This window comes from Rana temporaria, chromosome 2 (assembly GCF_905171775.1).
Source record: "Rana temporaria chromosome 2, aRanTem1.1, whole genome shotgun sequence".
Classification (NCBI taxonomy): Eukaryota; Metazoa; Chordata; class Amphibia; order Anura; family Ranidae; genus Rana; species Rana temporaria.
This window is the reverse complement of record NC_053490.1, coordinates 535,982,698-535,999,339: the sequence shown is the minus strand read 5'-3', so window position 1 is coordinate 535,999,339 and position 16,642 is coordinate 535,982,698. Positions and strand designations below refer to the sequence as shown.

Below are 16,642 nucleotides of genomic sequence, written 5' to 3'. Positions count from 1 at the left end.
CTCTGCAGCCGAGCATCGGGACAATGTTTCACTGCCTGTGATTAGCGCCGCGCCGATTTCCTGGCGGGCTCTGCACGTGGGGTCTTGCGAACATGCCGGAGCTCATCCTTAGTAGCTGATCATGTGACTGGACTGGAGCGACTTTAAAAATAGGCAAGTAAAGACATCTTTGCTTTTACAGGGTAGATAGAATAGTCAAAGACCCTATACACACTGGGCTAGATTCAGGTAGGGGCGCGCAATGATACGGCGGCGCAGCGTATCGTATTTACGCTACACCGCCGTAACTTACAGGAGCAAGTGCTGTATTCACAAAGCACTTGCTCCGTAAGTTGCGGCGGCGTAGGGTAAATGGGGCCGGCGTAAGCGCGCGTAATTCAAATGTGGAAGGGGGGCGTGTTTTATGTAAATGTATGATGACCTGACGTGATTGCGCCGTCCGTGTACATATCCCAGTGTGCATTGCTTCCAAGTACGCCGCAATGACGTATTGGTTTCGACGTGAACGTAAATTACGTCCAGCCCTATTTGCGAACGACTTACGCAAACGACGTAAAAAATTCAAATTTCGAAGCGGGAACGACGTCCATACTTAACATTGGTTGCGCCTCCTAATAGCAGGAACAACCTTACGCCGAAAAAGACTAACGTAAACGACGTAAATAAATTGCGCCGGGCGCACGTACGTTTGTGAATCGGCGTATCTAGGTAATTAGCATATTCTACGCCGACAACAACGGAAGCGCCACCTAGCGGCCAGCGTGAGAATGCACCCTAAGATACGACGGTGTAAGAGACTTATGCCAGTCGTATCTTAGGCTAATGTCGGCGTATCTTGATTTCTGAATACAGAACGAAGATACGCCGGCGCAGATTTGAATTTACGCGGCGTATCTATCTCTCTGAATCTACCCCACTATTAGATTTTTTGCAGATTTTTGTCTTCAGATTTACCAAAACCATATACAGTGGAACCTTGGATTGCGAGTAACGCGGTTAACGAGCGTTTCGCAATACGAGCGCTGTATTTTTAAAAATCCTGACTCGGTTTGCAAGTGTTGTCTCGCAAAACAAGCAAGATTTCAAGCCACAGCATCGTGCAGTACCGCGTTTGGCCTGAGGTGAAGGGGGGGGGGCACCGGAGCCGAGCTATTCGGAAATGCTCGAAAAATCTCGAATACTCCATTCCCGAGCCTTTCCAGAGGTTTCCGAGTTCAGCCGAGCTGTCCCCGGGCCTTTCCGAGGCTCTCCGGCGCCCCCCACCACCTCTGGCCATATGTGGTATTGCATTCCATTGAAGTCAATGCGGAACCTATTATTTTTGTTTCCATTGACTTCAATGGGGAAACTCGCTTTGATATGCAAGTGCTTTGGATTAGGAGCATTCTCCTGGAACGGATTATGCTTGTAATCCGCGGTTCCACTGTAATACGAGGTCAAACCTTAAAAATTTAAATTTGTATGCAATCAGGCTGGCCCTTGCACTACATGGTTTTGGTAAATCTGAAGACAAAAATCGGCAGAAAATCGAATAGTGTGTATGGGGTCTGAGAATGGGGGTTGGAGTAGATTTAGGAAATAGTTAGGTTTTGACTGGAATTACACTTTAACCACTTAAGGCCCGGACCTTTAGGCAGCTAAAGGACCGGGCCAGTTTTTGCGCTTCGGCACTGCGTCGCTTTAACAGACAATTGCGCGGTCGTGCGACGTGGCTCCCAAACAAAATCGGCGTCCTTTTTTTCCCACAAATAGAGTTTTATTTTGGTGGTATTTGATCACCTCTGCGTTTTTTATTTTTTTCGCTATAAACCAAAATAGAGCGACAATTTTGAAAAAAATACAATCTTTTTTACTTTTTGCTATAATAAATATCCCCAAAAATATATAAAAAAACGATTTTTTTCCTCAGTTTAGGCCGATGCGTATTCTTCCTATTTTTGGTAAAAAAAATCGCAATAAGTGTTTATCGATTGGTTTGCGCAAAATTTATAGCGTTTACAAAATAGGGGATAGTTTTATTGCATTTTTATTAAAACATTTTTTTACTACTAATGGCGGCGATCAGCGATTTTTTTCGCGACTGCGACATTATGGCGGACACTTCGGACAATTTTGACACATTTTTGGGACCATTGTCATTTTCACAACAAAAACTGCATTAAAAATGCACTGATTACTGTGAAAATGACAATTGCAGTTTGGGAGTTAACCACTAGGGGGTGCTGATGGGGTTATGTGTGACCTCATGTCTGTTTCTAACTGTAGGGGGGCGGGGCTGGACATGTGACGTCATTGATTGTGTTTCCCTATAAAAGGGAACACACGATCAATGACGGGGCCACAGTGAAGAACAGGGAAGGCGTGTTTACACACACCTCTCCCCGTTCTTCAGCTCCGGGGACCGATTGCGGGACTCCAGTGGCGATCGGGTCCGCGGAGCTTCAGACCGGGTCGCGGGGTCGCGGGATCGCGCCCACGGCTGGGCACTTTAAGAGGACGTACCTGTACGTGCTTGTGCCCAGCCGTCCCATTCTGCCGACGTATATGTGCTGGAGGCGGTCCTTAAGTGGTTAAATCTCCAAAATGGTAAAAAATTGGAATGATCCTCGGCTGTACTCACATGGGCCCTGGCGTGGTGATTCGAGTCTTTGATGGCAGGCAGGTACCTGCGGCGTCCTAGGATGGTCTGTACGAAACCATTGCTGGTGCAGTTCTTCACCGTCTCCTTCAGGAACCTCCGAATCCCTGTCGGGAGAGAAGTTATAGTCTTTATTAAAAAATTTTTTAACAGAAACATTTTTATTTACCTCCAACAGGAGATATATTGTCATCATCCGGTCTCTTAAAACCAGATCGGAATTTTACCCCCTACAATCTAGGGGCAAAGACATGGATCTTTATCAAAAAATGGTAGAAAGAGATTTGTTACTTCGAGCCAAACGTCCAATCCAACAAAAGCATTGAGAATTCGTCCATCGCAGAAAAGAAATCACTTGATGATTTACATCAGGGGTGCCCAACCTTTTGAAGGCCAAGGGCTACTTAAAGCTACTTCGTAACCAGTCGCGGGCCACAATGAGCGGAGTGGGCAGATTACAGGTCTGTGTCCAGTCTGTATATGCCAAGCAGACACAGCCCTACCTACTCTATGGGCCCTCTGGTCCAATCAGATGGAAGGGGCAGGGCCAGATTAACATAGGGGCTATTGGAGCTGCAGCTCCAGGCCCCTTCCTCAAGATAGGCCCATTTGCCCCCCCCCCAAAAAAAAAGATGGACTCCGAGGGTTGTAGCTCGGTGACCAGGGGGCACAGAGACCCCACATTAGACACAAGTCTGTTTACATCTGCCGATCCATAGAGGTGAATGAAGGGTCCGATTGTGTCAGACCGATCGCTTGAAAGGGGCCTAAGGCTGCTTTTATACTGATGGTCTGTGGTCTATTGCGGCACAGTGTACCTGTGGTTTTCCCGCCGGTTAGCTGAACTTTGCCATAGATGTCTATTATATCTTGCAGGTGTGGTGCACTTTCTGAAAAGCCGCTTGCTTCCTCTACCACCAGCTTTAATTACAACACTGATGCTCTGAGATGGCAGGTCGGCAACCTGCAATCTGGGCTTGCCAACCAGCCATCCCAGAGCAGGAGGTCGCGGGCCACATCAGAGGGCTCCGCGGGCCACATGTGGCCCCCGGGCCACTGGTTGGGCACCCCCGATTTACATGCCGATTCTGCTATAGTAATATAAAATGCGGACAAGGGTGGAATGGTGGTAGTTTTGGACTCTACCATGTATAGAATGGAAGTCTTACGACAGTTATCCGATTCTAACACCTATCAGAAACTCAGAAGCGATCCTACTGATTTGTTTAAAAAGGAACTTTTGTCATTATTGGATAGAGCTGTAGAAATCGGAATATTCACTGAATACGCTCGTTCCTCCTATCCCTGTTATGCCCATCTTCCACCATCTTCCCAAATTGCATAAGGGACTTTCTCCCCTAACTGGTAGGCCAATCGTGGCCGGAATTGATTCTTTAAATGAACGTTTGGGTCAATGGGTAGATGAATGTAACTGTCAGGGGTTAACGACGTTTACAATATTCCATTCCACCAACCCACGACAGCTTATCGACACTCCACAATCCAGCAGACGAACATGGCCCATACAGATTCCCCAGAAACAAGACACACAGCTCTGTTCTCTGGTTCCAAACAGATAGACACTTTAATGGGAAAACTCAGGCTCTTATATACTGTCAGCAACCAAATATGAACAATGACTGAACTCCACCCACAACATGACACAAGGAGCCCAATACACATTTTTAGTCAGACTTTCTGGCACCGATATAATCCACATGAGCCAATTAACTACAGCTGACAAGTCAGACATCAAGACTCCAGCTTTTCTCACCTGCTATACAATACATATTTCATTAATAGAACTTTCACACAATACAGTGTTAATTAGCATCACACAATGAAAAGGTCTTTAGAAGCCAGACTAGGGTTAGTTTACATGACAGTAGCAGACTTAATTACCACCTTAACAGTCTATGTTCCACATTGAATGAATCACTCTCCTATTGACCTGTTGAGTTCAGAATCAACCACCTGTAATTAGTTCTTTGCAGACATCGGTGGATTTCTGGAGATGTTTCTAATCTTTATTCCTCTATACCTCATGCCTTAGGTTTACAAGCCGTGTCATTCTTTTTAGATAGATCGGGCAGTTTTTCTCCCATGGTGCAAGAGTTCATCATCATGTGCTTGGAATATCTTCTCACCCACAATTTTTTCATGTTCAACGGGGACTATTATCTCCAAAAATGCGGAGCCTCCACCGTCCCTAGCCAATCTCTACAATGGATGGTGGGAAAGGCTCCGCATTTTTGGACCTGATAGTCCCCGTCGACAGGATACTGTGCCGTTTTGTAGATACATAGACGATCTGTTTATTGTGAAGGACCCTTGTTGTGATCTGCAATCTTGGTTGTCCTATATAAAAGGACAACTCGCTCAATTTAAAATTCACAGGCACATTCAATGTCAAAACTATAGAATTTTTAGATGTGAGACTGAGGGGAACATCATTACTTCTAATCTTTACAGAAAACCCAGTGCTGGTAACACCCTTCTTAGAGCAGACTCTAGTCACCCTAAGCATACTGTTGACAACATACCAGTAGGTCAGTTTCTCAGACTTAGAAGACTGTGCAGCAAGGAGTGCGATTTCACGCAAGAAGCAGCAGCCATGTCCATTAGATTTCAGGAGAGGGCTTGCCCTAAACCTGTTATTGATAGAGGCTTATACGTAGCTAAGGGTTCTTCTCGTGATATGCTTTTGATGAAGAAATCCAATAACAAAAATAAAAGTAAAACGTAGTTGGGGTTTTGGTGGCAACACTAATAAACAACATAGAAACAAAGACGGGGGTAATGGGGTTATCAATCCCACTCCCACTTTTTCCACTGCATACAGCACAGAATTTCAGAAAATAAAATTCATTATCATCAAACACCTTCCCATCCTATCTCATGATCCAACGTATGCCTAAATCCTCAAAGGAGGCATACGTACTGTGTCTAGAAGAGAACCGTCTCTGGGTGCACTTTTGTCACCCTGTTTCTTTTAAAGGACACCAATTGCAATTGGTTATCTTTCAAGGGCACCTTCAAATGTGGGGGCTGCAATTGTGCTTATTGCCCCTTTATTCAAAGAGGGGACACCATTGTCTCTATGTTCACGAAAAAGACACACAAGCTGCATTATTTTATCAATTGTAACACACGTTACGTTGTATATGCCATTACATGCAGGTTGTGTGTTCAATTCAGTATGTAGGTAGAACTACAAGACGTCTTAAGGATCGTCTATATCAGGGGTCTCCAAACAATTTAAACAAAGGGCCGGTTTATTGTCCTTCAGACTCTAGGAGGGCCGGACTATGGCCAGCGGGAGTGGAAATTTTCCTGGCATCATTGGGAGTAAGCATTGCCTCATTTGGTATTAGGGGCAGGAACAGTGCCCAGTCCTTGGTATCATAGGGAGGAATAGTACCCCATTTTTGGTGTCAGTGGGAAAAATGATGCCGCATTGTTGGTGGCAGAATATTGTGTCTTGTATCAGTGGGATGAATAGTGTCCAGAGGGCCGAAAAAAGGCAAGCAGAGGGCCACATCCGGCCCTCGGGCCACAGTTTGGAGACCACTGGTCTATATGATCATCTTTATGACATCGAAAAGGATCATATGACTAACGTGGCACGGCATTGGAATGAGGTTCATCACAAGGACACCTCCAGTTTAGTTATTCAGGGAGGGACTAGAAAAAAAATTGTAAAACCACTGAGGGGTGGTGATAAGTTGAATATATTGGGTAAGCAAGAGGTTCGGTGGATATTTCTCTTGAATACTAGACCCCCCCCAGGATTAATTTTTTTTGTTAGTTAATAACAGAGAAGAAATAGAGCAACTTCTGAGCAAAAACGAACAATGAGGAAGTGAAAAGAGGAATGTCTGCAGGTAAAGGATGCTTATTATGAAAAAAATGTTTTTCCTTTACAACCCCTTTAATCTAATTCCATTTAATTTATTTCACTTAATGTTGGACCATGTTTTCATAATTCTATATATACATGTTTATATTCATATATTTATTGCAGTTTTTGCGCACTTGCATATCAACAATTCATTGTTGTTATGTTTTATTTCCAACACAGATCAGCACCGTATTTATGAACAACTCCACATTCGCACATGGTCTCCACATTTTATTACCACAATATCATTCATATCAGTTTTCATTTATATTTATTTAATAGCACTTTATTTTTGCAGTATATTTATATATATTTATTCATTTATTGCATTTCTTTGTATGTTTTTATATACACTTATAAAGTCTATATCATAAAATGTGTTTTAGGTTAGAATGTCACATACACATGTGTGATTTTGTTTTTTGATTGTGCAGATGCTGTTCTGATCATGGGTTGTGTCAGTTTCAATCAGGTATCTAATTTTCTAATGCTGTGCAGACCAGCTCTATTTGGTTTGGATGCATTCAAAGTTTTCTATTTAAATCCTTTCAGATCCTCACACAACCCAGCTATGACTAAGCATCTATCCATGATGTGAAACATGTTAGCTTTTTTGTCCCCTATGTCCACTTTCTACCATTGATTGCAGTGTTGCATGAACTTTTGGATGTTATACAGCTTTAGATTGTATCCTTTGTTCATTTTGTTTCAACAAATCGCCTATCAGAGTGCAGCAGTCCAGGAACATTTCCTTTTTCCCAGGAGATATATTGTCACGTATAATTACATACAACCAAAAGTGTTATAGAATAACATGTGTTACATGTTTCAAGGCATGAAAGTAAAGCAGTACATTACAAACGTTTTTGATACATCAAATGCTACAGATCCGTCTACAGTGCAAAAATTGGTAGGTCTATGAGACGTTTTGAGTATACAATTGGTCCTCTGGATCTACTTATGTACCTGGGGAAGTAATGATTATGTAATTCCCCTGGTGGGGGGGCAGCCATCCCAAGAGCAGGTGGAGGGGGAGGCCCCAGATACAGCGTAGCTTGGTCCCCCATGCTCGAGGTCGATGTCCAGGCGGGGGAATCCCAGGTGACTTCAGTTCCATGCATAGTCAGTGGCTGATTGAGGCACCTCCTCAGAGTGGGGTGTCTATCAGCTTTTGACCCAGGCGCCCCACTAAATTTTTTTGGGGACATTTACGACTCATGTACGCAAGTTTATAGAGGGAGGGTGGAGTCTATCAATGCCCTCCAATGTGCCACCGTGGGGGGTTCTGGCTGCGTCCATCTAGTTAGTATAACTTTCCTGGCATAAAAAGAAGGTATAGTAGACGAATACCCAAGAGGAGAATGAGAGGGTCACAGTGTAGAGAATACGATTTCCTATCATCTGTGCCCAGTCTTGCCACACGGAGTTAATCCAGGTCTGAGCAATCCTCTTTTTATTGTTCAGTGAAATAAAACAGACTTCCAGATAAAGACCAAAGTCCTTGCTTGAGTGACAGGTTATTTACATATCTCGTGCACTAGCTTGCAGACATGCACAGCTTCTTGTCTATGTATATTCTGATGGCTGTCATCATGTTGGGACACATACCGTTAGATGCTAATTGACCCTGCTATTGTGTGAAGATGTCCTGTGTTTACACTTATAATGTGTATTGTATAGCAGGTGAGAGTAGACGGGACGTCTACCCTGAAATGTCATAGTCGCCTAGTCTGGGTAAATGATTAGTTAATTTATATTCTGCTTACCTCCTCTTTAAACTGTATATAAGGTTGTATTCTTGGTTCTATTAAACACTCCATGTTCAGCACACAAACAAGTCTCGTCTTGTGTGTTGAGGGCAGCTGGAATATCTGATATCTATATCCAGACCGATAGGAAGCGGTAGATGACGGAAGAACTCAAGCGGAGTGCGGGACATTGCGTTACAGAGATCTCCAAATGTGTGAAAAAAAAAAAATTCTACAAGTGCCAACGTTCTGACACCGGGGGAAGAAAATTTCCAGCACACAGCAAGTTTCCTGCCCAGAGTTTCCACTCCGGCTCCCTAATTTACTGCACCTGCAGACCATATGTAAACCAGCAATGCGGTTCTACACCTTTTATATACAATGGTACAGTTGAGAGATCTGTAATTCCATACGGGGAGTGTTCCCAATTTCCTGCACACAGCTGTATTGCTGCACTTTATATATAGGACGTGATCAGCGTCTGGTTAAGGCGGCTTATTGTTGCATCTTCAGCACCGCGGGTGCTTCCAATTCGTGATTTTCAGTGCAGATATTCAAATGAAGCCTCAGAGGAAAAACTACACGCAGTCCCTACTAAGCCTAAGGCTGCATTCACACTGTAACGTGGGTGTACGCGACGTATTTTGCCGCGATTTGTTTAACTTTTTTTTTTTTTTACAAGACATTTACATTGATGTCTATGGCCGAACGCCAATGGCGCCTGAAAAAAAGGGACTTGTTTTCAGGCGGCAGGCGTATGGCGTTTGGCGTGAGATGTGAACCATCTCATAGACATCAATGCAAATTCGCCCCTCCAGCGTATCGCGCGTCGGGCGTTTTGTCGCCTAGGTGTGAATGGAGCCTTACATGTCTGACAATATGGATAACAGACTGAAAACTGACAAGTCTCAGGGTTTGTACAGATCCAGAACTCATCACCCATTTAGATGAATTAACCCCTCCCCAGAGGTGTGATTGGTGAGTGGTTTGGTTTACAAATACTTCCCAGGCATACAAATAAAAAAAGCTGCACGCCGCTGCATTTTTCATCAACTTTTTTGATGGCAGAATAGGTCGGAGATTGGCGTCTGTGCCAGTCATAACTCTGCCCGTTGATGCGTTTCACCCACAGTGGGCGTAAATCTGAAGTCTAGGTATAAATTTCATTACATACCGTATTTATTGGGGTATAGCGCGCTCCCGCGTATAGCGCGCACCCCTAAAGTTGGCCAGAAATTCCTGTGGAAAAAAGGATTTTGTACTTACAGGTTTGGTGTCTTGCGCGGTGTCCATCGGCGGCCTCGTCGGGTCCGGCATCCGCCTGCGGCTTCGGGTGTCCTCTTCGTCGGGTCCGGCGTCCTTCTGCGGCGTCCTCCTCGCTCGTTTCCCACTTTCCCGCGCCGAGTTTGAATACTGCGCCGGCATATACCGAGCGCAGTACACTCGGGGCGGGCTCGGCTACTGTCGCGCTCACGTCCTCTACGTCCAGGACGTGAGCGCGGGAGGAGCCGAGACTGCCCGACTATACACGAGCGTACTGTGCTCGGTATATGCTGGCGCAGTATTCAAACTCGGCGTGGGAAAGCGGGTATCGGCGTATATCGCGCACCCACAATTTTGCCCTGATTTTCAGGGCAAAAAAGTGCACGGTATACGCCGATAAATACGGTATGTAACGGAATGGCCCGTGACACCCAGAGACTTTTGAAGGATGCGGGGTACTCCTGTGCCAGCTTCACCAATGACTCTAGGGTCTAGGGTCATCCTATGTCCCTTAAGGGCATAGGATGACTGAGAACTGATATCTCGGATTACATGAGATGGGACATTAATGATAAGTTAATGATAATTAAGTTGTTTATTCTGACCCCAACAGGTCAATAGGACAGTATTCATTCATGTGGGGACACATACTTTTGAGGTGCTAATTGAGTCGGGCTCCTAAGATATTTCATTGTCTATTGTGTGATGCTAATCACACTGTATTGTGTGGAAGTTCTATTGATGATAGATATGTGTTGGGAGTCTGAAAGGTCAGATGTCTGACTTCTCAGGTGTAGTGGATTAGCATGTCAATTATGTTTACTAAAAGAATGTGTTTTATGTAGCAGGTGCGACAAGCTGGAGTCATAACGCCTGCCATGTCAGCTATAGTAATTAACTCCTCTAGATGCGGTGCCAGAATGTCTGTCTGGGATGTGGATTTGAGGGTGGAACTCGATAAGCACCCATTGTGTGATGTTTTGGGTGGAGAGTTTCATTGTCCCTGTGATTACTGTAGCATGCTTGTAACTGTATATAACAAGCTGAGTGTACCATTAAAGTATTCATTCGTTTGAACCAGAGAGAACAGAGCTTGTGTCTCATCTTTATTCTGGGTCCTGTCTGCTGGAGTGTCGGATAAGCTGTCTTGGGTTGGTGGAATAGAATATCGTAAACGGTGTTAACCCCTGACCGTTGCAACATAGTTATGTCAAGCTTGAACCAATTTAATGGGTTACCATATACATTACAATCAACTTTAGATTTACAAAAGCACAGAGCTTTTTCTGAGCTGGAACGTGGTGGAACTCCATTCCGCCACCTCTGGTACCAGCCTTGTGCTCACCACTTACTACTGTCACTTGGACGTACAGACCCGCGGCTTCTGTGTTTCCAAGTGACAGCGCATCTTTCCTGGTAGCGCCAGATGATCTAGCTGCTGCTGCTGCAAGTGAGAGACACAGACTCAAAAATGAGCGTGCATGCACAGTGTCAGGAAAGGAACTGCAGCAGCTAGGAGGTGTGCAGAGGTAAGGGCTGAGGAGGGGTGCATAACTTATAAGTGGATGGAGGATTCAGATGTGAGCTGCGGCCAGGTTATTGTGCCTTCCCAGCCAGTGCCTTGCTATTTGTCTGCTCTGCTGCCATTTGTACCTGGACTACTCAACTGCCTGATCCCAATCTGCAACCACCCATGTTTGACCCTCGGCCTGTTCTTTGACTACTCTTCTGTTTGATCCCAACCTGCAGCCACTCGTGATTGATCCCTTGGCTTGTTTACTGACCACCATAGAGCCTGATGAAGAAGCACGCATGCTTCGAAAGCGTGCAGCTCCCCGCTGACTCCTGACCCGGAAGTGAAGTCATCCCCGGCCGTGCGCTAGGGCCGTGAGCCGTTGGCGGGGGGAATATTGCAGAGGTGAGCCGTTAGCGGGGGGAATATTGCAGAGGTGAGTTGTGGGTGGGGAGATGCAGAGGTGAGCCACAACTGGGGGGGGGGGGGGGGGGAGGAGAGCTGCCGATGGGGTGCAGGGGTGAGCTGCCAATGGGGGTTTAGAGGGTAGATACAGATGGGGAGGTTGAGATGTGAGCCATAGATGGGGGTGCAGAGGTGAGCTGCTGATGGGGGGATGCAGAGAAGAGCCGCGGATGGGGGTGCAGAATTGAGTCATGGATGGGGCTGCATAGGTGTGCCGCTGATGGGGGATCAGAGGGTACCTGCGGATTGGGCGGAAACAGAGGTCGATGTTTGGTGCTGCATTTTTCGAGGGGAAAAAAGTATCCTGGGGAATATTTCTAGTTAATGGTGGGTGACCGCACAGCATACAGAGTTAAGTAGAGTATGTATATGAAGCGATTAGGATTTTGCAGTGGAGGAATTTGGGGGGACAGCTCTGTATTGGGTGTTCTGAAAAGAATTTGTGGGGGAGGCAATTTCTGACTATAAACGGTCCTGTGAAATATGTACTCCTAAACCCTGGAATGTGTGTGTAATCCACTCCTGAACCCTGGAATGTGTCTATAATCCACTCCTGAACCCTGGAATGTGTGTGTAATCCACTCCTGAACCCTGGAATGTGTCTATAATCCACTCCTGAACCCTGGAATGTGTGTGTAATCCACTCCTGAACCCTGGAATGTGTGTGTAATCCACTCCTGAACCCTGGAATGTGTGTGTAATCCACTCCTGAACCCTGGAATGTGTCTGTAATCCACTCCTGAACCCTGGAATGTGTGTGTAATCCACTCCTGAACCCTGGAATGTGTGTGTAATCCACTCCTGAACCCTGGAATGTGTGTGTAATCCACTCCTGAACCCTGGAATGTGTCTGTAATCCACTCCTGAACCCTGGAATGTGTCTGTAATCCACCCCTGAACCCTGGAATGTGTCTGTAATCCACTCCTGAACCCTGGAATGTGTCTGTAAATCCACTCCTGAACCCTGGAATGTGTCTATAATCCACTCCTGAACCCTGGAATGTGTCTGTAAATCCACTCCTGAACCCTGGAATGTGTCTATAATCCACTCCTGAACCCTGGAATGTGTGTGTAATCCACTCCTGAACCCTGGAATGTGTGTGTAATCCACTCCTGAACCCTGGAATGTGTGTGTAATCCACTCCTGAACCCTGGAATGTGTCTGTAATCCACTCCTGAACCCTGGAATGTGTGTGTAATCCACTCCTGAACCCTGGAATGTGTGTGTAATCCACTCCTGAACCCTGGAATGTGTGTGTAATCCACTCCTGAACCCTGGAATGTGTCTGTAATCCACTCCTGAACCCTGGAATGTGTCTGTAATCCACTCCTGAACCCTGGAATGTGTCTGTAAATCCACTCCTGAACCCTGGAATGTGTGTGTAATCCACTCCTGAACCCTGCGCATTCTGCACTCCTGATTTAACATAGTCCTTGTAAGACCTTCCCAGTGTTAGGGTAATCTGGACATACCCGCTATTTGACCTGGTGTGCACAACACTCCACATTGCGAGGGGGGGGGGGGGGGGGTCTTGTGTTCCTGCATCTAATTCTCTGACAAAAAAGCCCCCCCCAAAACTAGGCAATATGGACACCTCCCTAACCTAACCAATCAATATGTACGAGACGTGGTGGCCCAATATAAGTAGGCAACATAATCTGGATACTACTGGAATTCACCTTTCATCATAGGAGATCTGTCTGACACAAAATGCTCTTCACAATTACTTATTTTGGCTATCTGTACAGTAAAACCTTGGTTTGAGAGTAACTTGGTTCGAGAGCGTTTTGCAAGACAAGCAAAATGTTTTAATAAATTTTGCCTTGATATACAAGCGATGTCTTGATATAAGAGCAGCGTCATGTCACAACTGAGTATAAAAAAGAAGAGAGGCGCCTCTAAGTGTAGCAATATGGTTACATTTAATGAAGGGACAACATTTACCAACTTATTGCTACACTTAGAGGTACCTCTCTTCTCTTTTATACCCTGTAAAAAAAATGCTTTGATATACAAGTGCTTTGGATTACAAGCATGTTTCTGGAACGAATTATGCTCGCAATCCAAGGTTTTACTGTATTTGGAAATGGGGGGGGGGGGTGTAAATTTATTCCCAGGTGTAATCATTCCGAATCCTGATCTCCTCTGTACCCGTCTGCCCATTCTTCCGTGTATTATCGCCACCAGCTGCCATTAATACATGACATCATCACTGTCACCCTCCATCATACCAGTCACTCCACAAATGACCGTTATGAGGATCGGGGGGGGGAGTTCTCTGCTTACCGCTGTATCTGGCCTTGAAGGATTCGATGTATGAGGCGGCGTCATTTTCATCGATCCCCATCTGTTCCCCCAGGGACTTTGCTCCCATTCCATAGATGATTCCATAACAAATCTACATGAGGGGAAAGGAGATATCGTCACCAAACTCTATTTCATAGCAAAATAAAATCAAAAGGGAACGAATATTCTCAAAAGTCTTTAGGTTAACTGATTAGCTTAAAGCAGGGGTCTCCAAACTGCGGCCCGAGGGCCAGATGTGGCCCTTTCCTTGCTTCTATCCAGCCCTTGGGGCGCTATTGCTTCCACAGATATGAGGCACTATTACTCACACTGACACCAACAATGGGACACTCTTTCTTCCACTGATACCAATGATGGGATACTATTCCTCCTACTAATAGGGGCACCACTCCGCCTATTGACCACCAATCCTGAGGCCATTTTTATTGTCACTGATGCCAAATTTTTCTGCCCCTGCTGGCCACAAACCGGCCCTCCAAAAGTCTGAAGGACAATAAACTGGCCCTTTGCTTGAAAAGTTTGGAGACCCATGGCTTAAAGTAAAGTAGACTTTAATTTTGTCCATGTGGGGCTCTTTAGTGGAGGTCCCACCAGCAAAACATACATACCCCACTGCTCATTTTCGTTGACTGGAGTGCAGTGTGTAAGCTCTGTCTAGGATCTACTTTGAGTTTACAAAACAATAACATTCTTCGCATACTACAGAGGAGATAAGACCACTAATCCCAACACACTGGACCCCCCCCCCACCATGGTCCAGTCTGGGTCCCTGTCATGTACTGTAGTCTGAAATGTGGTAGCAAAGCCCGTTCACCTGTTTGGCTTGCTGTCTCATGTTGTCAGTGACAGTGTTGGGGTCAACCATCTTCCATTCAGCGGCGATGCTCCGGAAGACATCCATTCCGCCATTCAGCACCTGTACAAGCCGCCGATCCCGAGATAAGTGAGCCAGGATCCTCAGCTCCAGCTGGGAGTAATCTGCCCCCAGGATCAAACCACCTGCGGAGATCGGGGAGGGAATAACCGGAAATATAACAACTGCTGAGAGGACACACTGATAAAGGAACATGTATTGATGTAAGCACACCCCCCCTCCCCCCTCTTCGTTTCTCTTCTTTCCTCCAGACTGTACAAATTAGGTAAGATCTATATAGAGGAATTAGGACCTCCTTCTGGTGACTCCTCTAGTGATATAAAGATCTATATAGAGGGATCAGGACCTCCTTCCTCCTGCTGGTGATCCCTCTAGTGATATAAAGATCTATATATAGGGATCAGGACCTTCCTTCCTCCTCTTGCTGGTGACCCCTCTAGTGATATAAAGATCTATATAGAGGGATCAGGACCTCCTTCCTCCTGCTGGTGATCCCTCTAGTGATATAAAGATCTATATAGAGGGATCAGGACCTCCTTCCTCCTGCTGGTGACCCCTCTAGTGATATAAAGATCTATATAGAGGAATCAGGACCTCATTCCTCCTGCTGGAGATATCTCCATTGATATAAAGATCTATATAGAGGAATCCGGACCTCCTTCCTCCTGCTGGTGACCCCTCTAGTGATATAAAGATCTATATAGAGGAATCAGGACCTCATTCCTCCTGCTGGAGATATCTCCATTGATATAAAGATCTATAGAGAGGAATCAGGACCTCCTTCACTCTTCTGGTGACCCCTCTAGTGGTATAAAGATCTATATAGAAGAATAAGGACCTCCTTCTGGTGAACCCTCCCAAATCTTTTTCCTCTGTAGCTCTGGCCAATACTGTATACCCAATGTTGTACTGTATCAGAGGATTATTTTTCCATAAATGCATTATTTTGTATTTTGAAACATTGAACTGCAGTTTTCATTGATTTGACCAATCTACCAGAAATGACAAATCATGTTCCATGTTACAAATACCTCGAGGAACATCAACCCTATTGCACTCCTTTGTTATCGCCAGCAAAAAAAAAAACACACATACCTAGACCACCAAACCTTCAGTTAAATCCTTTAGAAACAGAATAAATGAAGCAGGACCTAGTACAGAGCCTGGTGGTAACACCACTAATGACTGGCCTTCAAATGAAACCCCATTTACAACCATAGTGGTTTTCATTGGATGAGGTTCTGACGGTCGACCAATAAATTGGAATGTCTATTGAACGGAAGAGGGTCAAAAAAGAAAAGGCTCCTCACCAAGAAATACTCTATTATATGGAGCTCTGATAGAAATGGAGTTACCTGAGAACGGGATGAAGGCGTGTCGCATGCTGACGAAGAACGACACCCCCTTCTCCGCTGGGATCTGATCTGCCTGGAGTTTTGGTAATGCAAACTTTTTCTTCTTACTCCTGAAAAGAAATAAAAAATTTAAAGCACGCGGCTATGTCACAGACATGCGAGGGTAGACACAAAGCGAAAGCGATGTCCCTGATAAATGATGGGAGGGCAGAGGGCCCCCCCCCCCCACCGCCCCCATACTCCAGTGTGCCAAGATCCCATGAGGTTCCCACCCTGAGGTGACAAAGATGCACTAACAAAATGCTGAGGTCATTAGTGTGCGGCCGGTCCTTAAAGTAATTTACCACTGGAACCCGGTATGTTCTAACTTCTCAGCCTATTACAGAGGATGTGATTTCACTGCCGATTATATGGCTGAACCTCAGTGTCAGCCAATCAGAAGACACTTACACAAAGCACAAGACAACCCATGTAAAATCCATACTGATTATGGGCTTATAAATCTATTACCGGTTCTTTGATAGATTGGAGGGCCCCGGGTCCTGGGATGGAGGGCTCTCTTCAACCAATCGGGGCA

The 16,642-nt window shown here is 45.4% G+C and overlaps 1 protein-coding gene across 2 annotated transcripts in view; it reads right to left on the bottom strand.

Annotated features, from left to right (window-relative positions):
• POLQ (DNA polymerase theta) overlaps nt 1–16,642 on the bottom strand; it is a 154,788-nt gene that overhangs the window by 14,016 nt on the left and 124,130 nt on the right. For both annotated transcript variants that reach the window (XM_040339189.1, XM_040339188.1), the window contains 5 exons: nt 16,576–16,642; nt 16,066–16,175; nt 14,651–14,835; nt 13,816–13,927; nt 2,621–2,745 (listed from right to left, as the gene is read on the bottom strand). The exon at nt 16,576–16,642 is cut by the window's right edge and continues 60 nt beyond it. In XM_040339189.1, coding sequence (XP_040195123.1) covers nt 2,621–2,745; nt 13,816–13,927; nt 14,651–14,835; nt 16,066–16,175; nt 16,576–16,642 — 599 coding nt within the window. The remainder of the gene's footprint in view (nt 1–2,620; nt 2,746–13,815; nt 13,928–14,650; nt 14,836–16,065; nt 16,176–16,575) is intronic.